Source organism: Podarcis bocagei, assembly GCF_964188305.1.
Source record: "Podarcis bocagei genome assembly, chromosome: 7".
NCBI lineage: Eukaryota > Metazoa > Chordata > Lepidosauria > Squamata > Lacertidae > Podarcis > Podarcis bocagei.
Genome location: NC_138132.1, coordinates 8,076,020 through 8,103,808, shown reverse-complemented (window position 1 = coordinate 8,103,808; position 27,789 = coordinate 8,076,020). Strand labels below are relative to the sequence as shown.

Here is a 27,789-nt window from a genome sequence, read left to right as displayed (position 1 = left end):
GGGTGACCTTGGGCCAGTCACACTTCTCTGAAGTCTCTCAGCCCCACTCACCTCACAGAGTGTTTGTTGTGGGGGAGGAAGGGAAAGGAGAATGTTAGCCGCTTTGAGACTCCTTCGGGGACTGATAAAGCAGGATATCAAATCCAAACTCCTCCTCTTCTTCTTAATGGTCCCATCCAACTCTACAATTCTATGGAATAAAAATAAAATCCAGAGGCAGGTTGGATTCAGAATCCTTAATTTCCTGTCCCACATCAGTCCCGGCACTCAGGGGTGGGGAACCTGCAGCTCTCATTTTGGCTGAGCTCCCTTTAGCTGCGGCCAGCACAGACAGCTGCCAGGGGTGACGGGAGTTGTACTCCAATGATATATGGACAGCAGCAGTTTCCCCATGCTTATTATAGAAAACAAGGCACAAGCCTGAAAATGCTCCTTAAATACTGGAACAGTCCTTGAAGTGGAAATGTTTTGAGACCCCTGCGGAACCCCCCCCCCCCCGCCACCTCTCGCAATTGACTTATGATGGGAATTCCCAACAGAGCTCAATGAAGGATGAGTACACGCACAGAGAGAGCTTTAAGATAAAATATATTTATATATATATAAAATATATATAAAAGACACACGTACACGTAAAAAAGGATATAAAAATATCTTGCAGAAATGATTGTTTCTCACAAACTGGAAAATAGGTGTGTAGCTGTAGTACCTGTTTGGGAAGTGTTGGGTTAGGAGACATTCAGATGGACAATCGAAACCCTCTGCTCAGATCCCATCGCAGCAGTGGGGGGGGGGGGGAGGAACAGCGAGCCCATCCTTTTGCAGTAGGGAGGGGTATGATCCATGAGGTGCATCCCCTCCCCATTTCTTTGCAGCAAAACATGTTGATTGACACAGTCCTGGCCGCCCCAGCAGACAGCTGTTTTCAAATAGTGTACCATCCACACTCAGCAGAAAGCTTTGTGGGTACTGAGTGGTCCTGAAGCAGGATCCAGTTAGCATGGCCCCATTAAAAAAAGAGAGAGAGAAAGAAAACAAAAGCCAGAAATTTCTGCCCCAGAATTTCTGTCCTGTATAACTCCCTGCAGGGACGCGGGTGGCGCTGTGGGTAAAACCTCAGCGCCTAGGACTTGCCGATCGTGTGGTCGGCAGTTCGAATCCCTGCGGCGGGGTGAGCTCCCGTCGTTCGGTCCCAGCTCCTGCCCACCTAGCAGTTCGAAAGCACCCCTAAGTGCAAGTAGATAAATAGGGACCGCTTTATAGCGGGAAGGTAAACAGCGTTCCGTGTGCTGCTCTGGTGCTGGCTCGCCAGAGCAGCTTCGTCACGCTGGCCATGTGACATGGAAGTGTCTCCAGACAGCGCTGGCTCCCGGCCTCTTAAGCGAGATGAGCACGCAACCCCAGAGTCAGTCACGACTGGCCCGTACAGGCAGGGGTACCTTTACCTTTACCTTTATAACTCCCTGCACTGTTATCTAATGCTAAAAAGCCAGGGAGCTGCCTTAGGCCAATTCTGACCAAGAACAGCCTTCCAGGTATTACTGGACTACAACTGCCCATCATCCCTGACCACTGGCTGTACTGGCAGGGGCTGATGGGAGTTGTAGTCCAAAGGCATTTGTTTGCAAAGGCTGGTCTCCACTGACTGGCTCTCCAGGGCTTCAGAAAGAGGTTTCCCCTAGCCTTGCCTGGGAACTGGATGTGGGGCTATTTGCAATGCATTCTGCTACAGACCCCACCCTGACATAGAACAAGGTATCTGGAAGGAACCCATTTGTGTCCTGTCCTTCCCACCTCACTCCAAAGCAGATCTATGGATGGAGGCCTTTTCACTTATGGAAGATTCCTCAGTCCCCGCACAAGGGTCTTGGATCCTGTACTTTGCTCACTGTCTTAAAGTTTGCCACCAGCAACCTGGGTGCAGCGTGAGAAAAGGTTTTGGAAAACGTCAGCGAAAAGAAAAAAATAATTCTTCTCCCCTCAATATGACAAGGAAACTGTTAAATATATAGGAAGGAGAGATGCCACCAGCTTATAAAAAAATAAGGGGAAAGAACTGATTTTTAAATGCCTTTTCTTCTAAAAAATACATTATTAAATATATTTATATATAATTTCTTCTCTGTCTAAAAATAAAAAAGGCAGACCACTTGCTGATTTTAGCATTTAGAGGAAACAGCCCCAGGGAAAGTTTGGGAGGAAACTCGAGTTTTCAAAGCAAAAAGTATTTTAAGGGGGTAATGCTCGGTCTGGCCCGACTGCATGACATTTCTATCTTTCAAGATGGATTGACCCCCAACCTTGAGCGTCCCAGATTAATGTGTGGCTTCTGCTCCCAATCCCCCAACACAGGGGATTTCAAGGTGCAGCTAAAGCTATTTTTTACAGTGGCTTAAGTAAGAGACTGTATATCCACACCTGACACCTGCTCCCATGTGCCTTTCATGGCAGGACCAACTGCTGCAGGATCCAATCCCACAATTAACAAATGTGCTTCTTACGCTGTTCCCGCCCAGAGCAGCGGAGATCAGCCCAGGGTTAAAACGCCGGAAAGCTATTCCATAGATCAGTGTTTCCCAACCTTTTTTGGGCAAAGGCACACTTGTTTGATGAAAAAAATCTCGAGGCACACCACCATTACAGCCCCGTGATGTCAGCGCGCAGCGTCATGCCGGGAGGGACGCACGAAAGTGTAAGTTTCAAATTTTTTCCCTCCCCCTTGCCGGGGAACCTCCAAGCTTTGGGGGTGGGGGGGGAGGAGGCAGCAAAGCGAGGCAGGAAGGAGAGCGCGGCTTGGCTGGGTGAGCTTTGGCAGGGAATGAGAGCCGCGAGGCGGGCGCTGCGGACGGAGGCGCTGCCCGCCGAGCTCGCAGGCAGCCAGGCAGCCAGATGGCGAGAGCCCCGCGCTGGGCGGCCTCTCCTTGCCGCCGCCGCCTCTCGCCGCCCGACTCGCCCGCCTCCCTCCAGGCAACATCTCGCGGCACACCAGGCAACATCTCGCGGCACACTAGTGTGCCGCGGAACAGTGGTTGGGAAACACTGCCATAGATAAAAGATGGGTCCAGGAGAGACATTCTAGCCAGGCTTCTCTCTGCCCTGGAGGACTGGAACAATGTCTGCATTGTTTTCTACCGCCAAAGCGTTTGACTTTGGAACAGGACAGTTCACCTCTCTAGGACAGCACTGAAAGACTAAAAGCCAGCGAGAAGCCAAGCTCAAATGACAATAGCCTCGCCACCCCAACCCTACCCTGGGAAAGAGTAGATGCCTAACTGGAACAGGAGACAAGCACTGGGACCTTGGGTGTCCTTCCTGCCCCTCCGAAATGGGACTTGGGCTCAGACTAGCAGCTGGACCCGTTCCCTAGCACCATAGATGAGGGGAGAGGAAGGCTCTACTTGTGGTGTAAGTCAGCTGACCTGTTTTGGACTACAACTCCCATCAGCCCCCTCTCAGGGATGCCAGGTGGACAAAGGGCAGTCTATATCAGGCACCCCCAAACTCGACCCTCCAGCTGTTTTGGGACTACAACTCCCATCATCCCTAGCTAACAGGACCAGTGGTCAGCGACGATGGGAATTGTAGTCCCAAAACAGCTGGAGGGCCAAGTTTGGGGATACCTGGTCTATATGATGTGCTCCCTGCCCCAGTATCAACGAAAATCTCTAGCTTTCCAAGCAACTTGGTAGATGTCAGGTAGGTTTCTTCAAAAAGGCAGAAAGGCCAGGAAGGTAGAAAACGCCCTCAACTCTGTGCCTGAGTTTTAGGAGGGCTGGGGAGGGAGGAAAGAAACATGGTGAATGGGCAACACCTCCAAGGGGAAGATAGTGCTTGCTGTTTGACTGGCAGCCACAAGGTGGCACTGGAGCAGCTGAACAGGCAGTTGTACACACCGGATAAAGGGGTCAGCGGTGTCCCAGTGCTGTGTTTTTTCCTTCTGTAGTGTTTGCAAAAAAAAAAAAAAGATGTGCAGCAGCAGCACAGACTGCAGGGGCTCACCCAGGTTTCCCTTTTCAAGGCACTTGTAGCATCCTGTCTGGACCAGGTGGGAACCAAGGATAGCAGGTTTAAAATATCGTTCGGCGGGCAGGCGAGGACTCTACGACACTCCTCACGGGTGCTTACAAGTCCAGAGGCTCCTCCACCGGCACAGACTGCAGCTGGGTTAGCACCTTCTCGTCCGAGTCCAGAGCCTCGGGGCCCATCGGGTCTCCCCCAGAAGCGTCCAGCAAGAGGCCCTCTCCCTCTGGGAGACGCAGAAGGCCGCCCTGCACCTCCATAGAGTTCTTGTCCATCTCAAACAGCCCCTCGGCACCGGTCCCTTGGAGGTCCATGCCCACCGGGCTGGGCCAAACCACCTGCTGTTGAGACATGGCCAGGCCGTCTGGCTGGGAGAAGTTTGAAAGGAGGCCGGCTTGGCCGGAGTCCGTGCCGAAAGCCAAGTCGGCTGGCCCGGTGCTGTCGGGCACCGAGAGCGGGGAGACTCCAGGAGGGAGCACGGAAGCACCCCCCGAGAGCAACACGCTGCCGCCTTCGCCGCTCCCCAGAGTAGCCGGCGCCATCACGGTCGCCACTTCCTGCTTGATGGGCAGGGCCAGAGTCGGGGCGGCCTGGGCTGAGAGGATGGGCGTCATCAGCATGCCGGCCGGGAAGGTGGCCGTCAGGATCAGCTTCCCCTGCTGCAAAGCCATTCCGGTGACAATGGTGCTGCTCCCCGTTGCCGGGTTGGTCAGGAGGATGTTGCCTAAGTTGGAGAGGAAACGGGGAAATCTTAATAATAATAATTTATTATTTATACCCCGCCCATCTGGCTGAGTTTCCCCAGCCACTCTGGGCGGCTTCCAATCAAGTGTTAAAAACAATACAGCATTAAATATTAAAAACTTCCCTAAACAGGGCTGCCTTCAAATGTCTTTTAAAAAGAAGATAGCTGCTTATTTCCTTCACATCTGAAGGGAGGGCGTTCCACAGGGCGGGTGCCACCACCGAGAAGTCCCTCTGTCTGGTTCCCTGTAACCTCACTTCTCGCAGTGAGGGAACCGCCAGAAGGACCTCAGTGCTGGATCTCAGTGTCCGGGCTGAACGATGGGGGTGGAGACGCTCCTTAAGCAAAGGAAGGGACACAGAGCCCCCATTTCCTCTCCCCCCCGCCCACCCAAATCAGCAAACATCTCCAAGGCGGTCCCTACTCTCCAAGAGAGCCAATGAGGTGGAGTGGCTGGACTAGGGCCTGACAGAGACCAGGGTTCAAATCCCAACGCTGATATGAAGCTCATTGGGTGACCCTGGGCCAGTCACCGTCTCTTAGCCTACCCTACCCCAGAGGGTTGTTGTGAGGATAAAACAAGGAAAACCATGTGCACCACCTTGATCTCCTTGGAGGAAAAGTGGGATAGAAACAAATACATAATAATTAACTAGACAAAAATATTGCTTCGCAACGTTGGAGAAATTGTGGGAATGAAGGAACATTTATACACATGTGGTGGAAATGCCCATTGATTAAAAACTTCTGGCTAAAAATATTTCAGGAAATGGAACAAATTACATCTCAATCGATCAATTTAGATCCCCAAATAGCATTGCTTTCTATATTTGCAGATGAAGCACAAAATCTTAGAGACAGAGACTTAATTGTGCATCTTATAACTGCAGCACGTCTTGCTGTTGCTAGACACTGGAGGACATTAAATGTGAACCTATATGAAGTTTGGTATGCTTATGTCTGGGAATTAATTTTGATGGAAAAGTTATCAGAAAGGGTACATGAAAGAAAACAACATGAGAAACTACATAACTTTTACATAACATAGTCCTCCTTTATTACCTATGCATCAAAGAAAGAACATGCATTTAAACCACGTACATGCATTTAAACCACATGCATTTAAACCACATTTAAGCCTACGTACTTCTCTTCCTCCCTCTTGAAACCTCCCTGGCCACCCTCTGCCCAAAGCACATACCTGGCGCGGTGCCCGGGATCTGCAGCGTGGTCATGCCCACGTTGGCGTTGATGAGGTGCACGTTGCTCTGGCCAAGGCTTCCTCCCGCCGACACTGCCACCTGCGGCGCCCCTGCCATGGCCCCCACTTTGATGGGGGTGCCGCCAGTGGTCAGGATTTGGATGGGGCTGCCCATGCCCTGCTGCAGGGTGACCACCTGGGAGGTTGGCACAACTTGGGGCAGAGAGATAATCTGGGAGCCCTGGGCCACTTGGGGGAGCGAGACGAGCTGGGGGGCAGATGCCCCCTGCGGGACGGCGTAGATCTGCGTCGGGGACACAGGCACCATTTGGGACGGGGAGAGCACCTGGGTCCCAGAGACAGGCTGGGAGAGCGGCACCACCTGTGAAGGGGGCGAGACTTGGGCGATGGGGACCAGGGATGGGGCAGGGACGTGGAGAACAGCGGCCTGGGGTGGTGAGGGGCCTGGCATGGAAAGCAGCGGCGTGGCTGTGGTAGTCTGGGAAGACTGGGCCATCTGCCCACCGACCATGGCTGCGGTCACCTGGGGAGCTGGCAGGGCTTGGGCACCAGGGGCCAACTTGGCTAGAGGAACCATCTGAGGACTAGATGTGGCTGATGGCTGAGGTGCTGGGGGCAGCTGCTGCGCAGCCGCGGGGGCTTCTTCGTTTGATGGGACCACTTGCGGCATGGCAACAGCCGCCAGCAGGGGCCCCTTGTGGTTGGAGAGGAGCGTGGCAGCGTCGCGGACAGGCAACAGGGGTGGGGCGGACCCCTGCCCCTCTTCCAGCTTGACCTCGACGCCAAACGCCAGGGCCTCTGCCGCTTCCGACTTCACTTCCCCCTGAAGCGCGGCAGCCGGGCTGAGAATGACGGTGGCCGGGGCAAGGGGCTCCTGGAGAGGCTTGTTGGCCTCCTGGCTGCTGGGTGGGCCTGGGGGCTTGCCGCCCAGCAGGGGGCTGGATCCGTTGAGGAGGATGGGCGGGCTGGGCGCTGCCACGGGGCTGAGGGTGATGGTCTGGTTGTCGCCAAGAGCCAAGCCGTTCAGGATGACGCCTCCGCTGGGAGTCTGGATGACGGAGCCGCCGTTCAGCAGCATGGTCGGGGAGCTAGCGGTGATAAAGTTGCCGTTGAGGAGGATGGAAGAGGCGCTGGAGCAAGCGGCTGGCAGGAACAGGCTGTTGGGGGTAGGCATCCCTTCGGGGGTTGCAGAAATCCCCATGGACGTTTCGGTTTCTTCGGTGCCGTGGCTGGACTCGTCCTCCGTACTGGGGTTCCCGTCAGACTCGCTGTAAAGGAGAAGAGGTTGAGGATGTAGTAGTAGTAGTAATAATAATAATACAGTGGTGCCCCGCAAGACGAATGCCTCGCAAGACGGAAAACTCGCTAGACGAAAGAGTTTTCCGTTTTGGAGGTGCTTCGCAAAACGAATTTCCTATGGGCTTGCTTCGCAAGACGACAATGTCTTGTGAGCTCCTGTTGGTTCCCCCCCCCCTTTTTCTAAGCCGCTAAGCCGCTTATCAGCTGATCCGATCAGCAGATAAGCTGCTAAAAGCCGCTAATAGCGCTAATCCGCTAATCCTTCAATGGGCTTGCTTCGCAAGACGAAAAAACCGCTAGACGAAGAGAATCACAGAACGGATTCTTTTCGTCTTGCGAGGCACCACTGTAATAATAATAATAATAATAAATTTTATTTATACCCCGCCCTGCCCAGCCAGAGCTGGGCTCAGGGCGGTTAACACCAGTAAAATGACAGTAAAAACATAATGGGGGGGGGGGAACCAATTTTAAATACAGGTTAAAATGCAATTTTAAATGCAGCCTCATTTTAAAAGTCAAAACCATAAGGGGAGGGAAACATAAGGGTCAGACTGAGTCCAAACCAAAGGCCAGGCGGAACAGCTCCGTTTTGCAGGCCTTGCGGAAAGATGTCAAGTCCCGCAGGGCCCTAGTCTCTTGTGACAGAGCGTTCCACCAAGTCGGGGCCAGTACTGAAAAGGCCCTGGCCCTAGTTGAGACCAATCTAAGCACCTTACGACTTAGGACCTCCAAAATGTTTTCATTTGTGGACCTTAAGGTCCTCCGTGGGGCACACCAGGAGAGGCGGTCCCGTAGGTACGTAGGCCCTGGCCGTGGCTGCCACAGTGAACTGTCTCTGAATAACAGCTGTTGGGAATCTCAGGGATGGGGGGGAGAAGTGCTCTTGCGTTCAAATTCTGCGCATGGTCACCTGATCAGCCACCGTTACAACAGGATGATGGACTAGATAGGCCACTGAGTTTCTCCTCTATGAACTGGTCTAATCCACAACAACAACAACAACTGTTTATTACTTATGCCCTGCCCATCTGACAAGGCTGCCCCAGCCACTCTGTTCAAACAGAATATAAAAAAAAACACAACAAAACACCAGACAATAAAAACTTTCTCTTTTACAGAGCTGCCTTCAGATGTCTTCTAAAAGTTGTATGGTTCTTTATCTCCTTGACATCTGATGGTATGGCGTTCCACAGGGCGGGCGCCACCACCGAGAAGGCCCTCTGCCTGATTCCCTGTAATTTCACTTCTCTCAGTGAGGGAACCACCAGAAGGGCCTCGGCGCTGGACCTCAGGGTCCAGGCTGAATGATGGGGGTGGAGATGCTCCTTCAGGTATACACGGTCAAAGCCATTTAGGGCTTTAAAGGCCAGCACCAACACTTTGAATTGTACTCCGAAACCTACAGGGAGCAGCCATCATTATAGCCTGTGGCAGGGAATCCCGCAAGTTATTTATGCATTGCATGAAATACTTCCTTGTATCTGCCCTGAATCTCTGAAAACCTCCAGTGGTGCAGATTCCCTGCACAAAAATGCTGGTATTGTCTGGGGCAGTGTTCAAAATTAGTCAGGTGCTGGGTGCATTTTGCACCTGGCTATTGGTCGCTATTGGGATGCGGGGGGTGCTGTGGGTTAAACCACAGAGCCTAGGGCTTGCCGATCAGAAGGTTGGCGGTTTGAATCCCCGCGACGGGATGAGCTCCTGTTGCTCGGTCCCTGCTCCTGCCAACCTAGCAGTTCGAAAGCACGTCAAAGTGCAAGCAGATAAACAGGTACCGCTCTGGCGGGAAGGTAAACGGCATTTCCGTGTGCTGCTCTGGTTCGCCAGAAGCGGCTTAGTCATGCTGGCCACATGACCCGGAAGCTATACGCAGGCTCCCTTGGCCAATAATGCGAGATGAGTGCCGCAACCCCAGAGTCGGTCACGACTGGACCTAATGGTCAGGGATCCCTTTACCTTACTGGTTGCTAGTGACCAAGTGAAGATACCTGGGCACCAGGATGGCACCTGGCGCCTCCGCCATGTGGAGGTGCATGCCTAAGGATCATTGGATCTGGACTGTTTTCGCACACTAGCAACACAACCTGTATAATTCTATCAGTTATATTTTTATCTACACAATCAGAATGAATTTCAGGAACCAAAATGCGTTCTCTGTGCAGCTTGAACAGGAGGAGAGAACAACCTTCTAGTTAATTGTCGTCACCTGTCTTAACATACCCTACCCCATGGCCCTGCTCATGGTTGTGCAGAATATTCCTGCGTTTTGAATGGTCCGTGTCATCATTAAGAAAAAGAGGTTGGAATAGGCCAATATATATGTGGACTATTTCTGGATCAAGTGACTTTTCTTGTTTAAGTTTTCCAAGTTCTCAACCTAGCTCAAGGCGGTCATCTGAACTAGCAAAATGCAGTCACATGTTGAACATACAACATACAACATAAAAACAAGATTATGAGGAAAATGCTGTATTGTTTTTAACACTGATTGGGAGCCGCCCAGAGTGGCTGGGGAAACTCAGCCAGATGGGCGGGGTATAAATAATAAATTATTATTATTATTATTATTATTATTATTATTATTATTATTATTATTATTATCATCATCATCATCATCATCTCTTGGACTTCCCTCCTCCCCTTTGTGGGTCCTATTGTTAATCATTTCCTCCATCTTTTTAGAATAATCCAAATCTTTTCTCTCTCCATTGTATCCAAAATTCCCTATTTAACTATAAGTGCTATTCCAATCCTACTAATGATTTTAACTGTTTACAGTGGTCTTTAAGATAAGTTATAAATTTCCCCCATTCCTTATTAAAATTTTGGTCTTCCTGATTTCGGATTCTTCCGGTCATTTTAGCCATTTCGGCATAATCCATCAACTTGACCTTGCCATTCTTCTCTAGCAAAATGTTTAACTGAGAATCAATCACAGCCAGTCCATCATTTGAAAAAGAAAACTTTGGAGACGCTTTGCCCCAAAATGGCAGCTAGGCGTTCCGTTTTGAAAACTGGTTTAAAGAGCAATTTGGTGCCTAGCTTATATATCTGAGTTTCTAACCCTGGCCAGGGGGGGAAGCCTCTTTGAATTATTTTCTTTGAATGGATCGTGGGAGCCCCCAACTGCAGCGTAACAAGCCCAAACCCCTGATTTACTGTGGGGAAGGGTTGTAGCTCAATGCTTAGAGCACCCGCCTTGCAAGCAGAAGGTTGCAGGTTCAAATCCAGTTAAAAAGACCAGGTAGCAGGGAATGGGAAAGTCCCTGGAGAGCCGGTGGTATTCAGTGTACAGTATATGTTTCAGAGGTAGAAAGGACTGAGAAATAGATCTTTAGTTGGAGAGTGAAGGCAGGAGTCTGGGCTCCTTGGGCAAGGTAATTTCCACCCTCAGCCCAAGGAAATTCAAAGCCAAGGGATTCACATTTCACAACAAAGGGGATGAGCTTGGCGCCTTCCACGTTGCTGCAAAGTGCAGCTAACTGGAGGCAAAGTTTTTCTCCCAGGAGAGAAAGAGGGGGGGGGGGAGAGGAGAGAGAGCGCCAGCTGCAGGAACATCTGGAGTAGCCAGCTTGGCTGTTCCCCACCCCCTGAACAGTCTGCAATAGAAGAATGAACTAGAACTTTCTCAAACTCAAGTGGTTTCTCCCTTTTGTTTGCAGAGGGGAAGGCAAAGGCAGACACACACAAAATCCTCCGTGCCCACGAACAGCTAGAAGAGAAAAGCCCTCTTCACTCTCCTGGGTGCACCCTGCTCTGGAAGCACCCAAAATGTGGTGGTGGGGGGGGGGAGAGAAACCAGGGAGGGGAAAAGCTCTGTCTGCAGGGTTCAGGTCTCCCACCTCCTCATTCCTTCCTTACAGCCCCATCCAACACATATTTATTTGAAAGTAAGGCAGTGGTGTTACCCAGAGGTTCCCAAAACGGGGAGGGGGATTACCCAGGGGGCAGTAAAAGGCCAGGGGGTGGCAGGGGGGCACTGGAGGTGTAAATGGCTATCAGACTTTGAAAAGCTGGTATCAGCAAATCTTGTTGAATTAAGTAAACTAAGCAATTTGAACTGGACGTTTAATGACTGTTTGGAATTTTATTGCATTATTATCTTCCATTTTCTGGGTCATGCGAATCGCTATTCTGAATAATGCTTTTTACAGGGAATTATTTTTCTTTCTTTATTTATTTATACCCCGTCCACCTAGCTGGGTTTCACCTAAAAATACATTAAAATATCAGTCATTAAAAACTTCCCTAGGGCTTGCCAATCAGAAGGTTGGCGGTTCAAAGCCCTGCGACGGGGTGAGCTCCCGTTGCTCAGTTCCTGCTCCTGCCAACCTAGCAGTTCGAAAGGACATCAAAGTGCAAGTAGATAAATAGGTACCACTCCGGCGGGAAGGTAAACGGCGTTTCCGTGCGCTGCTCTGGTTCGCCAGAAGCGGCTTAGTCATGCTGGCCACATGACCCGGAAGCTGTACGCCGGCTCCCTCGGTCAATAAAGCGAGATGAGCGCCGCAACCCGAGTCGGCCACGACTGGACCTAACGGTCAGGGGTCCCTTTACCTTTTAGGGGGCACCAGGCAGGATTAAGCCTTCCGTAGCCCACTTTGTGGATTGTGCAAATACAAGGCTGTTCCTGTGTCTGAGGCAGCCTGTCTCAGCACTCTCACACAGAAGACAAGAGTTGAAATTTAGGGTAGCTTGTGGGTTTTGCAAAGCCTTGGCCACACCTTGCTCTTCTTGGTTTGGCTAGAACTGGAGAAGATGTAACTGATGTTACCCCTCTTTCTTAGCACCCGGAGTTTAGTAATTCCTTACAATATGCCACATTTATTTCCCAGCCTCTGTAAAAATGGTTGTTCCTTTTGCTGGAAGTTACTTTCGACAACCTTTTTTCCAGGCAGTGGGAACGGAGTTTGCAATGCGTGCGGCAGAAATCGGGTGTCTTCCAATCTGCCAATGGTCAGGCATGATGGGTATTGTAGTTTCTGGAAGGCCCTATGACAATACCCATCATGCTTGCTGAGACGAATTGAAGCCAGAATCCCAAAGCATATGGAAGGCACCAGCCTGGCTACCCCTGCCCTAGAAGGACAGGAACTTTGTAAAGGGTCCATTAGAGACCTATAAAACTTCGAGAGGGGTCTCCCAGCAGGCTCATTCTCTCTTCCTGGGAGTGCTTACTATAAACTGAGAAGCACATGTGATTCAGGAATTTCTCCATCACCCTAGACTTTTTCTGAAACTTGGGAGGACCTTGAACTAAGAATAGGTGGCATCAATGTCTCCCAAAAGCCCATCCAGAGGAAACAGGTATTCTATGGTGGGTTGGAGTCAAGTGTCTAGATGATGCTGGGTTTTCCGTGAAGACCCCAAAGTCCCCTTCAGAACTTCAAGATCCCTTTAAGGAGAGTTGGGGGTCTGCCCCCTAATTATCAGTACGAGGTCTTTAAGAATATTAGAAAAGCCCAGCTGGTTCTGACCCACATCCAGGCCCAATCCTAAACCCATTTCTTCAAGAGTAAGCTCCAACTTTAATGGGACTTACTTGGGGTCTGCTGCAGTCCTAGTTGGGCTGCATCCTGCTTCCCAACAGTGCAGAGAGAATAATTGGGTGCACTCTTCCCACCTTGGATCAAATCTATGCTTTCAGGTGTTATAAGAAAGCTGCAGAGATAGTGCAGGATAGTATGCACCCCGGAAATGATCTCTTTCAGCTTCTGCCTTCTGGAAGAAGGTAAAGGTAAAGGGACCCCTGACCAGTCGTGACCGACTCTGGGGTTGCGGCACTCATCTCGTTTTACTGGCCGAGGGAGCTGGCGTACAGCTTCCAGGTCATGTGGCCAGCATGACTAAGCCGCTTCTGGCGAACCAGAGCAGCGCACGGAAATGCCGTTTACCTTCCCACCAGAGCGGTAGCTATTTATCAACTTGCACTGGCGTGCTTTCGAACTGCTAGGTTGGCAGGAGCAGGGACCGAGCAACGGGAGCTCATCCCGTCGCGGGGATTCGAACCGCCAACCTTCTGATCGGCAAGTCCTAGGCTCTGTGGTTTAACCCACAGCACCGGGTTATAAAGACTAGGACTAGCCGCCTGAGAAAGTTTCTATCCAAATGCGATTTTGGTTTTAAACACAGTGTAAGGTAGTCTCTATGGGAGTATATTGTATTTAATTATGGGGTATCAGAGTTTTTAGGGGGTCAACCAGGCTGGGATAGCAAGGATAGCAGGCTTGTTGGTTTTTGCATGTCTGATGTTGATTTTTTCAATTTCGTTGTTCTGTATGGGACAACGACAATAAAGATTACCGTATTGTATTGTATCTGGCAAGGCTAAGAATCAGGCCAGGGAGGCAGCAGTCACCCCGCTCCCTCCCCGCAACCGGTAGGCTGCTCTTGTCCATGCAGGTTCCACTTCTCTTTCCTGCGCAGCAGTGCGCGCGCGATTGCGCCCCGAGAGAGTGTGGCGCTGCGCTCTGCCCATGCCCCGGGGCCGCTCACCTCTTGCTGGGCGTGCCGGCGCCTCCTCCCCCGGCTCCTCCTCCTCCGCTGCGGTCGCGCTGCCGTCGGTTCTTGAACCAGTTGCTGACCTGCGTGAGCGACAGGCCGGTGTCCTGGGCCAGGCGCCGCTTCTGCTCGGGGCTCGGGTAGCGGCTGCGCCCGTACGAGTCGCGCAGGGCTGCCCGCGAGCGCCGCTTGAAGCAGTACACCGTCTCCTCGCCGTCCCAGATGGTGCTTGGCAGCGGGAACTTCTTGCGCAGCCGGTACTTGTCGACGGCGCCCAGAGCCCGGCCCCGGGCAGCTTCGGCCTCCCGGTAGCGGGCGCGCAGGTACAGGTCCTGCAGGAACGGGTGGTGCGGCGCGCCGAAGGGCCGGCTCTGCACCAGGCGGTAGAGCTCGGCGAAGTCGCCGCGCTGGAAGGCCAGCAGCGCGCGCGCCTTGGCCAGGCTCTCGCCCGCCTGCGCCTCCAGGCACGGCGCCTCGGCGTCGGGAGGCAGCGAGCCCAGGAAGCGGCCCAGCCGGCCGGGGTCGCCCGCCTGCAGCAGCGCCTCGCACACGCACGAGACCTGCTCCGCCGAGAAGCGCGGCGAGCGCGGAGGATCGGGCGCGGCGGAGGCGAGCCCCGCGCTTGGAGAGGACGCAGCAGCCGTCGCCAAACCCGATCCTGCTCCGCCGCCGTCCTCTGGCTCTGGGCCGGGAGGAGCCTGCGGCGACGGGGCGGGCGCCGAAGTTGGCAGAAGTTGGCGCGCCTCCTCGGCAGCGCCTTCGTCCTCCTCCTCCTGCCTCTGCTCTCCTCCGGCGGCGGGGGGCTCGGCGGGGCCCGCGGGGAAGGAGGCCATGTTCGCGGCGCGCGGGATCGCGGCCCCCCTCGCCCGCCTCCGGCCCGCTCCCCTCCCCCTGCGCGCTGCCCTAGCCGTGCGGGTCTCCTCCCCCTGCGCCGCCGTCCCCTTTCCACATCCTAGGAGCCGCGGTCCGCCTCCCGCCCCCGGGCCGCGGCGCGGCTCCCAGCCCGGGCTGGCCTCCGGCTCCTGGGACGCGCGCCCACCCCCCGCGGCCCCCCAAACTTCGGAGCAACTCTCCAGACGCTTCTCCCCCGCCTCGGTCTCCCTCCTTTCCACTTCTCTTCCCCCCTTCCTTCCCTCTTTCTTTCTTTCTCTCTCTCCCACCCGCCTTTCCCTCTATTAACTTTCCTTTCCCCTCCCTCCCTTCGTCCTTCCTACTTTTACTCCTGGACTCCTCCTCCCTTTGCGCAGCCACAAATCAATCTCTCTCTTTTTTTTCCTCTTTCTCTTCTTTGCTCAGACGCAAAAAAGCGCCGCTTTTTGGAAATCCGGACTGCTGTCCCCGCTGAAACGATACTTTAAAAAAGGAAGAAGCCACTGGCTCTTATTTCTGTTTAAAGCAGTAGATCCCGAACTCTTTTGGCCCACGGCCCCCTTGGTTCCACAAGCACACCCCCCAGTGTCCCCTATGCTTACTCTATAGAAAGCATTACAGGGGTTAACGCGGCTCGCTAAGGAAGATATTAATAGAATTCTGCATTTGGGGGGGGGGAACCCTAACGGTCATCTAGTCTAACACCACACAGTTCAGGAATTTCAACTATACAGTGGTACCTCGGGTTAAGAACTTAATTCGTTCCAGAGGTCCGTTCTTAACCTGAAACTGTGCTTAACCTGAAGCACCACTTTAGCTAATGGGGCCTCCCACTTCTGCACGATTTCTGTTCTCATCCTGAAGCAAAGTTCTTAACCCGAGGTACTATTTTTGGGTTAGTGGAGTCTATAACCTGAAGCGTCTGTAACCTGAAGCGTCTGTAACCTGAAGCGTCTGTAACCCGAGGTACCACTGTAAAGCATCAGGGACAGTTGCAACACAATACAGTGGTGCCTCGCAAGACGAAATTAATCCGTTCCGCAAGTCTCTTCGTCTTGCGGTTTTTTCATCTTGCGAAGCACGGCTATTAGCGGCTTTAAGAAAAAGGAAACAAACTCGCAAGAACTCGCAAGACATTTCGTCTTGCGAAGCAAGCCCATAGGGAAATTCGTCTTGCGGAACGACTCAAAAAACGGAAAACTCTTTCGTCTTGCGCGTTTTTCGTCTTGCAAGGCATCCGTCTTGCGAGGTACCACTGTAAAATTCAAAACAGCGATTAGTCGCACATTCATTCAAAATCCATGTAAAACTACAGTGGTACCTCAGGTTACAGACGCTTCAGGTTACAGACGCTTCAGGTTACAGACTCAGCGAACCCAGAAATAGTGCTTCAGGTTAAGAACTTTGTTTCAGGATGAGAATAGAAATCGTGCTCCGGCGGCAGCAGCAGGAGGCCCCATTAGCTAAAGTGGTGCTTCAGGTTAAGAACAGTTTCAGGTTAAGTACGGACCTCCGGAACGAATTAAGTACTTAACCTGAGGTACCACTGTACTCAGTTTAATTCAGGGGTTGGCAAACCACGGTCCGGGGGCCAGATGCGGCCCCCCCAGGCTCATAGATCCGGCCCACAGACCCTGCCGCCTGCTCGGTCATTCCCTGCATGCTGTGGACGCCTCGCTGTGCGGGGACTGACTTCCACGATGCTGGCATGGCTTCTGGGCGGGCGGCGACGCTGGCGCGGAGTCAGATTGGCTGCAGGAAGCTCCAGTGGGGCTTCAGCCAGAGCTTGGTGGGCCTGCTGGCCCCGCGCCTGATGCCCGACGAAGCGCTGCTGCTGGTGGCGCGCTCGGTGGCATGGCTGTCAATGTTTCCCTTTTTAAAAGGGAAATTCCCTTATTCTGAATAGGATTCCTCGCAAGAAAAGGAAAAAGTTGACAGCTATGCGCGGCTGCGCTGCAGCAGCTGGAGTGCCAGGTGCGCACCGCTTACGCGGTGCTCTGCCTGCACTGCCTACCCGCTGACCTTGGCACCTGATGACGGGCCACAGTGCATGGTGCACGTTGCCTGGGAGCTCTGCAGGGATGGGCCGATGGAGTGGCTGCTGCCTGTCAACAACGCCGGTGAGTGGGCGGCGCCAAGACGCGCTCCTGAGCGCGTGCAGAGTACATTCCTGCTCCAGGTCCGGAGGCAGCTGCAGGACTGGCTTGCAGGGTACAGTGATATCTCGGGTTACAGACGCTTCAGGTTACAGACTCCGCTAACCCAGAAATAGTACCTCGGGTTAAGAACTTTGCTTCAGGATGAGAACAGAAATCGTGCGGCGGCGGTGCAGCGGCACCGTGAGGCCCCATTAGCTAAAGTGGTACCTCAGGTTAAGAACAGTTTCAGGTTAAGAACCGACCTCCAGAACGATTAACTTCTTAACCTGATGGTACCACTGTATTTATATATTTTTCTAAATATAGTCCGGCCCCCCACAAGGTCTGAGGGACAGTGGACCTGCCCCCTGATGAAAAAGTTTGCTGACCCCTTGTTTAATTCAGCAAAACTAATGGACTTGAGCTTGGGCTGCCCGGAACCTCCATGCACGCTGCCCAGACTAGAGTCCTGGGGACGTCACTTTGGTGGAGGCCAGCAACCAAGAAGATACAGTGGTGCCCCGCAAGACGAATGCCTCGCAAGACGAAAAACCCGCTAGACGAAAGGGTTTTCCATTTTTCGATGCGCTTCGCAAGACGAATTTCCCTATGGGCTTGCTTCGCAAGACGAAAACGTCTTGCGAGTCTTGCGATTTTTTTCGCTCCCCCCCCCTTTTTCTAAGCCGCTAATAGCCTTTTAGCCGCTAAGCCTTTAATAGCCGCTAAACCGCTAATAGCGCTAAGCCGCTAAGAGGGTGGCTTCGCAAGACGAAAAAACCGCTAGACGAAGAGACTCATGGAACGGATTATTTTCGTCTTGCGAGGCACCACTATACCAGCTTTTCAAAGTCTGAAAGTCATTTCCATTTTCAGCAGTCCCCTGACGCATGCTCACCTGAGGTTTGGAATTGCCCAAGAAAGATGTTAAATTATTTTTGTATGCCACTACGGCAGCTCGAAACTTACTAGCTAAGAATTGGTAAACATAAGAAATACCAACAGTGGAAGATTGGCAGATGAAGATGATGGCCTTTTCGGACTAGCTGACCTGACTGGAAGAATCCGCGACCAGAAAGAACAGGAATATCAAAAAGGCTGGAAGAAATTCAAGGACTATTTGAATAAATATTGCAATATAAAAAATTAGAAACTACTTGAAAGGACCAAATAGGCCTAGGATTAAATTAAGATTTAATAAAATAAATGGGATTTAGAACAGTAAGAAAAGTGAATAAATTAGATTATAATTGGAAATATTTTTGTCTAATAATGATATTGGAAAGCTGTTACATCCAGATACAAGGAAACTCAGAAGGGAGAGACTAGAGGAAGGTCAACTAATATGTACATAAGTTTGGATATTTAAAGAATTAAGTTTGTTTTATTGTTTATTGTTTTCTTCTTTGATGTTTCTTTTTTCCGTTTGTTATTCTGTTATGTGATATTTGTTATAATTGTGGAAAACCATATATATACACTCTTACACGGGAAGACACCCGAAGACACCAAAACCTACATTCCTGTACCCGTGAAAATCTACGAAAGCATATATATATATATATATATATACACATACATACATATATATATGGTATGCTCACTTGAGTGGTCCTCCCCACTTTTGGAACCACTGGGAAAGAGATTGCTTGTTTCCAAGTGGATAGCTCAATTGGTGAGAGAGTGGTGCTGGTCATGCCAAGGTTGCAGGTTCAATCCCCGTATGGGGCAGCTGCCTATTCCTGCGTGGCAGGGGGTTGAGCTAGATAACCCTCAGGGTCCCTTCCGACTCTACGATTCTGTGAATCTGGCAGAGGGAATCCCGCTGCCGCCGTTTATAGACCCTCTTGTGTTGCTGCCTCCTTGTGATGATGTGAATGAAAAAAGAAGGGCGGTTGGAAATGGCATACACAAGACACCTCCTCTGCTACTTCGCACTGTTAAACTATGGAACTCTCTGCCACTGGAGGCAGCGATGACCACCCACTTGGATAGGGCTCTGAGAGAGGGTTGGACAAGGTTGTGGAAGATAAAGCTAGCAGTGGTTACTAGCCAGGATGCCTAAGCTCTGCCTCCATGCTCAGAGGCAGCAATGAATCCCAGTTAGTTGCTGGAAACCCCAGGAGAGCAGATTAACTCTTGAACTCGGGTCCTGTTTGCAAGTTTCCCACAGACATCTGGTTGGTCCCTGTGAGGACATGATGCTGGACTAGGTGGGACGCAGGCATGGTGCACCAAGCGATTGTTTGGTTCTCATCATTTGGATGGATGGCGGATAATGGATTGAGGTTGAATCCTGACAAGACAGAAGTACTCTTTTTGGGGGACAGGGGGCGGGTGGGTGTGGAGGACTCCCTGATCCTGAATGAAGAAGAAGAAGAAGAAGAGTTTGGATTTGATATCCCGCCTTCCACTCCCTTTAAGGAGTCCCAAAGCGGCTAACATTCTCCTTTCCCTTCCTGCCCCACAACAAACACTCTGTGAGGTGAGTGGGGCTGAGAGACTTCCAAGAAGTGTGACTGGCCCAAGGTCACCCAGCAGCTGCATGTGGAGGAGCGGAGACGCGAACCCAGTTTCCCCAGATTACGAGACTACCGCTCTTAACCACTGCACCACACTGGGGTAACTGTGTCCCTGAAGGACCAGGTGCGCAGCCTGGGAGTCATTTTGGACTCACAGCTGGCCATGGAGGCACAGGTCAATTCTGTGTCCAGGGCAGCTGTTTACCAGCTCCATCTGGTACGCAGGCTAAGACCCTCCCTGCCCGCAGACTGCCTGGCCAGAGTGGTACATGCTCTGGTTATCTCCCACTTGGACTACTGCAATGCGCTCTACGTGGGGCTACCTTTGAAGGTGACCCAGAAACTGCAACCAATCCAGAATGTGGCAGCTAGACTGGTGACTGGGGGCTGCCGCCGAGACCTACATTGGCTCCCAGTACGTTTCCAAGCACAATTCAAAGTGTTGGTGTTGACCTTTAAAGCCCTAAACGGCCTCGGTCCAGTAGACCTGAAGGAGCATCTCCACCCCCATCGTTCTGCCCGGACGCTGAGGTCCAGCTCTGAGGGCCTTCTGGCAGTTCCCTCATTGCGAGAAGCAAAGCTACAGGGAACCAGGCAGAAGGCCTTCCCGGTAGCGGTGCCCGCCCTATGGAAAGCCCTCCCACCAGTTGTCAAGGAGATAAACAACTACCTGACATTCAGAAGACATCTTAAGGCAGCCCTGTTCAGGGAAGTTTTTAATGTGTGACATTTTAGTGTATTTTTGGTCTTTGTCGGAAGCCGCCCAGAGTGGCTGGGGAAACCCAGCCAGATGGGTGGGGTACAAATAATAAATTATTATTATTATTATCCACCCTGCCTTTGCCTGACTTCATGAGTTCCCAAACGCCTCCCCACCCAGGGAAATTGCTGGACCGCTTAATGCTCTCCCTTTTTTTTGCCCACTGTTGCAATGGTAATAATAATAATAATAATAATAATAATAATAATAATAATAATAATAATAATATCTTTCTTGTAGTAGATAGGTAGCCGTGTTGGTCTGCCATAGTCAAAATAAAAAAATTCCTTCCAGTAGCACCTTAAAGACCAACTAAGTTAGTTCTTGGTATGAGCTTTCGTGTGCATGCACACTTCTTCAGATAACCTGAAGAATCTCTGAAGAAGTGTGCATGCACACGAAAGCTCATACCAAGAACTAACTTAGTTGGTCTTTAAGGTGCTACTGGAAGGAATTTTTTTATTTTGAATATCTTTCTTGTCATTGCCCCCATCGGGGACAACGAAATTACTTGACTGCTCCATAAAAACACTAATTAAACAATACAGTATAATACAGCAAGGAAGATTAGATGACTTTCAAAGTCCGGGCTTCCCATTCAGGGCCGAGATCGCTCTGGAGAAGAAGCTGTTCTTAAGACGGCTTGTTCTTGTCTTCATCGACCTGTATCTCCGTCCCGACGGCAGGAGCTCGAAGAGACAGTGACCAGGATGCGATGGATCTTTTACTATGTCCAGTGCCTTCCTATGGCACCTTGTGGCATAAATCTGCTCTAAGGTGGAGAGTGGGCAGCCAACAATGCTCTCTGCTGCCTTAACAACCCTGCACAACCCCATCCTGTCCTGGGTAGTACAGCTTCCGTACCACACGCTCTTTACTAATGTTAATATATGCTGAATTTTTATTAACACTGGAAAGAACAAAGATAAGAACAGCATACAGAAATAAACATCAAATATCAAGCATTTTTAAAACATAAAAATGAAGAGAGAGACAAGGACCACAGCAATCCACTGAAGCAGGCATCTCTTGAAAGTGCTGCGGTGGAATTGTGGCCCCCGCTTTGGGAATCCCTGATCCTTGGCCATATTACAGAGGACTAGAAACCGTGGCCTCCCTGGTTCCTGTCACCCTTCCCTATGTCAGGCATTGTCAACCGTTTTGGGGCCTGCGAGTGCCTTTGCAAAATGGAGAAACTCGTGGGCATCACACAAGCCCTGCAGCCAACCACATACCACAACCTGGTGCAGGGGTCAGCAAACTTTTTCAGCAGGGGGCTGGTCCACTGTCCCTCAGACCTTGGGGGGGGCGGACTATATTTTTGGGGGGAGGGGGGGGAATGAACAAATTCCTATACCCCACAAATAACCCAGAGATGCATTTTAAATAAAACCACTCATTCTACTCATGTAAAAACACCATGCTGTTGTTCTTGTTTAGTTGTGTCCGACTTTTCGTGACCCCCTGGACCAGAGCACGCCAGGCACTCCTGTCTTCCACTGCCTCCCGCAGTTTGGCCAAACTCATGCTGGTCGCTTCAAGAACACTGTCCCACCATCTCGTCCTCTGTCGTCCCCTTCTCCTTTCCCAACATCAGGGTCTTTTCCAGGAAGTCTTCTCTTCTCATGAGGTGGCCAAAGTCTTGGAGCCTCAGCTTCAGGATCTGTCCTTCCAGTGAGCACTCAGGGATGATTTCCTTCAGAATGGAGAGGTTTGATCTTCTTGCAGTCCATGGGACTCTCAAGAGTCTCCTCCAGCACCATAATTCAAAAGCATCAATTCTTCGGCGATCAGCCTTCTTGATGGTCCAGCTCTCACTTCCATACACTATGTAGGCCCCACAAATAACCCAGAGATGCATTTTAAATAAAAGGACACATTCTACTCATGTAAAAACACGCTGATCCCGGACCTTTTGCAGGCCGGATTTAGAAGGCGATTGGGCCAGATCCGGCCCCCGGGCCTTAGTTTGCCTACCCACAACCTAGTCTGTTAGCTACAATAGAATGCTTTTTTAAAGCCTAATTTCAGTGGGGCAGGGCTGCCGAGAGCAGGTTGGGGCCCAGTGAGAAAAAATATTTGAGCCCTTCCCCGCAGTAAGGGCATACCAGCTAAAGAAATAAAATATGTAAATGCATTGTAAATGCACGGGAAATAAAATATGTAAATGCATTGTCTCATTTTTATGTTGATGATAAATAGGCGCTCGCTTTGGCAGCACATATACTAAAATTGAAACGATACAGAGAAGATTAGCGATAAATAGGGATAATCTTTGAACCTGTTGCAAGTATTAATGTCCTAATGACTAATATCAATAAGCACCCACACCATCATCCCTGAGCTAAGCGTAGACTGCACATGTCAAGCTTGCATGTGCATCACGACACAAATGTGTATCAGACAACGGTGTCAAAGTTTTTAATGTTTGATGTTTTATTGTGTTTTTAATATTCTGTTATGGGATGCGGGTGACGCTGTGGGTTAAACCACAGAGCCTAGGACTTGCCGATCATAAGGTCGGCGGTTCGAATCCTGTGATGGGGTGAGCTCCCGTTGCTCGGTCCCTGCTCCTGCCAACCTAGCAGTTCCAAAGCACATCAAAGTGCAAGTAGATAAATAGGTACCGCTCCGGTGGGAAGGTAAACGATGTTTCCGTGTGCTGCTCTGGTTCGCCAGAAGCGGCATAGTCATGCTGGCCACATGACCCGGAAGCTGTACGCTGGCTCCCTCGGCCAATAAAGCGAGATGAGCACCATAGCCCCAGAGTCGGTCACGACTGGACCTAATGGTCAGGGGTCCCTTTAGCTTTAGCTTTAGCTTTACCTTTAATATTCTGTTGGGATCCACCCAGAGTGGCTGGGGAAACCCAGCCAGATGGGCAGGATATAAAATTATTATTATTATTTTCATCATCCACATCAAACATCAACATCATCACAAAAACAGGGAACAGAGACTGCACAGAATAAGATGTGCTGCCTTGCTGTCAAAGTACAAGGGTGAATGTTCGAATAGAGTGGCAAAATGCTCGGTTCACGGCACAAGACCGCAAGCTGTTTCTTTCAGAATTGTGTGTGCATTGAACACAATACCTTTACGGTTAAGAACGAACCTCCGGAACAAATTAAGCTCGCAACTAGAGGTACCACTGTATATTGTTAAGAATTAAATAAAGCATGTGCAAAATATTCAGGGCCCCTTCTAGACTGCTGGGCGCAGAAATTTGTACCGGCTTCCCTTTCCCCTTTGCCATCTGCCTGGAGGGAGGCAGTTGCGAGTGCCAGCCAAGACCTCGATGGGCATGAGTACACAGGTGCCACGTTGGCGATGGCCTGGTCTACATCCTTGCGCGCTTTCCGGCTCCTGAATCGGTCTTGCGATGGAGCGCCAGAAAAAGCTAACAGGTCCACTCTGGAGAGAAACTGCGGTTTTCGCTTCCAGGAAAATGTGCGGCAGGTGGGTAGCTTAAGTGATGCAACTCAGTAATTTTAGACTCTGGGCTTTAATGCTCTTGCAGGGAGGGGAGGCGGCCTCTGCAGTTGTGTGTGTTCACTTACAAAATGTGGAGAACTAGTCCTGCTGTTGTCTTTGTCCATGGAGTTTTCTTGGCAGGGATACTGGAGTGGCTTGCCAGTTCCTCTTCCAGGTGGATCACGTTTGGTCAAAACTCTCCACTATGACCTATTCATCTTGGGTGCCCTGCTCGGTAGTTCATAGCTTCTCTGACTTATTCAAGCCCCTTCGCCACAGCAAGGCAGTGATTGAATTCTGGTGCTGGAGGAGACTCTTGAGAGTCCCATGGACTGCAGGAAGATCAAACCTCTCCATTCTGAAGGAAATCAGCCCTGAGTGCTCACTGGAAGGACAGATCCTGAAGCTGAGGCGCCAATACTTTGGCCACCTCATGAGAAGAGAAGATTCCTTGGAAAAGACCCTGATGTTGGGAAAGATGGAGGGCACAAGGAGAAGGAGATGACAGAAGATGAGATGGTTGGATAGTGTTCTCGAAGCTACCAGCATGAGTCTGACCAAACTGCAGGAGGCAGTGGAAGACAGGAGTGCCTGGCATGCTCTGGTCCATGGGGTCACAAAGAGTCTGACACGACTAAACAAGTCCTGCTGTGTCTGTGGGGAGGGGAACGTGCTCATTCTGCAGAGTGGGGCTCTGGACGTCTGCCTTAAAGTCCTGGCTAAGCGTTGCTGTTGTTAATTACCCCATTTCTTCCTTGCTGCCTGGGCCCACCCTCTACCCGCTTTGCGATCACTCTATGGACTAATTTGCAGGCTAGGCACAAGAGGTCACTGTTGTACATGGAAATTGGACCGGTTAACCAAGGACTCAAACCTCTCCTGGCTTACTTACAGAATGAAGTGGGGCTACTCCCCAAGAGTTGTTACCCCAGGGTAACAAACCCCTGTTCACTCAAATAAGAGTGTTTTGGTCACCCCCACCAAGCCACTGCTACTGGGATAATTTGCAGAGTGCTGAGTTTCTTTAGGGAGGGAATGACGATCAGCCCCATATGTACACACACTGGAGGTTGGGAAAACCACAACTTTTCTTACAATGAAACGAAAGTGAAATAGAGGCCTCTGATCTTGCCTCGCACATGTCAACTCCATGTGGACCAGTGCCAGATTTACGTATAAGCTAAACAAGCTATAGCTTAGGGCCCCGCTCTGTTGGGGGCCCCCAAAAAAATCTAAAGGGAAAAAACCCCAGGATGTACATTTCCAAAACATAGGATAAAAAAACAGATAAAATAAAACTGACATACAGCAACAGCATTTTGTGTTGCAGAGACATCACCTTGCCAACAAAGGTCCGTATAGTAAAAGCTATGTTTTTCCCAGTAGTGATGTATGGAAGTGAGAGCTGGACCATAAAGAAGGCTGATCGCCGAAGAATTGATGCTTTTGAATTATGGTGCTGGAGGAGACTCTTGAGAGTCCCATGGACTGCAAGAAGATCAAACCTCTCCATTCTGAAAGAAAACAGCCCTGAGTGCTCACTGGAAGGACAGATCCTGAAGCTGAGGCTCCAGTACTTTGGCCACCTCATGAGAAGTGAAGACTCCCTAGGAAAGACCCTGATGTTGGGAAAGATGGAGGGCACAAGGAGAAGGGGACGACAGAGGGCGAGATGGTTGGACAGTGTTCTCGAAGCTACAAACATGAGTCTGACCAGGCTGCGGGAGGCAGTGGAAGACAGGAGTGCGTGGCGTGCTCTGGTCCAGGGGGTCACGAAGAGTTGGACACGACTAAACAACAACAACATATATTCAACACAAAAAAACCAGCGCCAATTTGTTGTTGACAAAAGACAGCTGGACATGTAAAGGGCCCCATTACCTTCAGTAGCTGAGGGCCTCATCAAACCAAAATCTGGCCCTGATATGGACTCTGATGCACACCTCTCCACCTGACACAAAAGTAAGCCAGCTGGAATAGCTCATTCGGTAGAGCATGAGACTTAAATTTTGAGATCGTGGGTTTGAGCCCCACATTGGGAGAAAGGGGGTGCATTGAAGGGGGTTGGACTAGATGACCCTTGTGGTCCCTTCCAATTCTACGATTCTAACCCCGCTCTTCCTCATCCCTACTGCTGCCTCCAGAAAGCCAGGCCACTGCTGGGAAGGGATTGCTGCCCCTTGTCTTTGCTTCTGACAAGAGCACCTTCCATTCTTCTAGAACATGAGTAGGCAAACTAAGACCTGGGGGCCGGATCCGGCCCAATCACCTTCTACGGGACCGCCTCTCCTGGTATGTCCCACAGAGGAACTTACGATCTTCAAACAAAAACACCTTGGAGGTCCTGGGCCACAGGGAGGTTAGGCTGGCCTCAACCAGAGACAGGGCTTTTTCGGCTGTGGCCCCGATCTGGTGGAACGCTCTGCCACAAGAGATTAGGGCCCTGCGGGACTTGACATCTTTCCGCAGGGCCTGCAAGATAGAGCTGTTCCACCAGGCCTTTGGCCAAGGCACAGTCTGGCCCCCTCCTTTGGCAATCTTCACAGAACTCTACCCAATGGTTGCCATCAATTTGATTTGAAGTAATTTTTTAGTGAAATGATTTTAAAATGTTGTCTTATGTTATTGTTGTTAGCTGCCCTGAGCCTGGCTTCGGCTGGGGAGGGCGGGATATAAATAAAATTTTATCATTATTATTATTATTATTATTATTATTATTATTATTATTATTATTATTATTAAATCCAGCCCACGGATGGTCCGGGAATCACCATGTTTTTACATGAGTAGAATGTGTCCTTTTATTTAAAATGCATCCCTGGGTTATTTGTGGGGCCTGCCTGGTGTTTTTACATGAGTAGAATGTGTGCTTTTATTTGTGGGGCACAGGAATTTCCCCACCCCCAATATAGTCTGGCTCCCCACAAGGCCTGAGGAACAGTGGACTGGCCCCCTGCTGAAAAAGTTTGCTGACCGCTGTTCTAGAACTACAAATCCTCTGTAAGATGGCCTTTAGGGGAAGGGTTGCAGAAGGACCCTGGTTTAATTCCCAGCATCTCCAGTTAGTCTGCCACTGGTCCTTTGCAGGCTCTCCTCTCCCAACTCCCTCCAAGGCATGCAAACTTTTTTGGAAAGGGGACACCTCGGGAGAAAGAGGGTTTGCAAAGGACTGGGTTGGAGCGAGTCTCTGTGGGCCTGGCCCAATATCATCCCGAAAGGGAGGGCGCCAGCTGCCTTCATGCAGCCAAAAGTCCTGCTTGCTCCGTCCCTCCAGGAATGTCTCTGTTGTTCTAAACTTAGCTCGGTGGAGACTGGCCAGTGGAACGGGGGGGGGGGGGAGGGCGCTTCGGGCAGCAGAGCCTGTGGCCCCGATCCCAGCACACCGCTCCTACTTTATATATAGATTTTATTAGTTTTTTAACATAATTTTCAACAGTAATTAAACATACTTTTACATATTACTCAATTTTTTTGACTTCCATCTGTCCTGTCTGAAAATTTCCCAATCTAATCTCTTGGTATGCATTTCTTATTTTCCCTATTACATTTCAAAATCATAACCAATCTCTCTCTCTTTTTCTACTTCGTAACACTTCGTATATTTCTCCTTACAAAACTTCTTGTAGTCCTACTAGCGTAATTTGTTGATTACAGTTGCTCTTCAAATAATTCATATACTTATTCCAATCTACTGTAAATCTCTGGTTTCAGGGAACCAGGCAAAGGGCCTTCTCGGTAGTGGCACCCGCCCTGTGGAATGCCCTCCCGTCTGATGTCAAAGAGAACAACAACTACCAGACTTTTAGAAGACATCTAAAGGCAGCCCTGTTTAGGGAAGCTTTTAATGTTTAATAGGTTATTGTATTTTAGTGTTCTGTTGGAAGCCGCCCAGAGTGGCTGGGGAAACCCAGCCAGATGGGCGGGGTATAAATAATAATTATTATTATTATTATTATTATTATTATTATTATTATTCCTGATTTAGTTAATTCATTGGCCTTTTTTGTGGCTCTGCCTATCTGCAGAGGCTGCCAAGGTAGAGAAGACCATGGTGCTTTATGGCTGAGTTGCACCTCTAAACCTGTTCAGTGGCTCCATGGGTAGCTGATGTGGGGTCATCTGGAGGACTCCAGTTCCCATCATTCCCAGCCAGCATGCTCAGTGGTGAGAGTGTTGGGTACTCCTGCCCTACCCACTGCTGCCACACCGCCGATGCATGATTTCTGTTCTCATCCTGA

General features: G+C 50.5%; 1 protein-coding gene and 1 long non-coding RNA gene across 2 annotated transcripts; both read right to left on the bottom strand.

The window, feature by feature from the left end:
- Positions 1 to 575: 575 nt before the first annotated feature.
- Positions 576 to 2,564, bottom strand: LOC308591797. Its single transcript, XR_014010270.1, has 2 exons — positions 1,461 to 2,564; positions 576 to 1,065 (listed from the first exon to the last, which is right to left on the bottom strand). It is a non-coding gene; the product is annotated as an uncharacterized lncRNA (long non-coding RNA).
- Positions 2,565 to 3,036: 472 nt separating this feature from the next.
- On the bottom strand, positions 3,037 to 14,638 carry SIX5 (SIX homeobox 5). Its single transcript, XM_081200217.1, has 3 exons — positions 13,785 to 14,638; positions 5,967 to 7,255; positions 3,037 to 4,744 (listed from the first exon to the last, which is right to left on the bottom strand). The coding sequence occupies exons 1-3, from the start codon at positions 14,621 to 14,623 to the stop codon at positions 4,122 to 4,124; spliced, it is 2,751 nt and encodes a 916-aa protein (XP_081056343.1). The 5' UTR covers positions 14,624 to 14,638; the 3' UTR covers positions 3,037 to 4,121.
- Positions 14,639 to 27,789: the final 13,151 nt, after the last annotated feature.

Coding starts and splice junctions, on each gene's coding strand:
- SIX5 (XM_081200217.1), bottom strand. CDS start 14,623: ATGGCCTCCTTCCCCGCGGGCCCCGCCGAGCCCCCCGCCGCCGGAGGA. Junction 7,256..13,784: donor GCCGGCACGCCCAGCAAGAG/GTGAGCGGCCCC, acceptor TCTCCTTTACAG/CGAGTCTGACGGGAACCCCA. Junction 4,745..5,966: donor GATCCCGGGCACCGCGCCAG/GTATGTGCTTTG, acceptor TCTCCAACTTAG/GCAACATCCTCCTGACCAAC.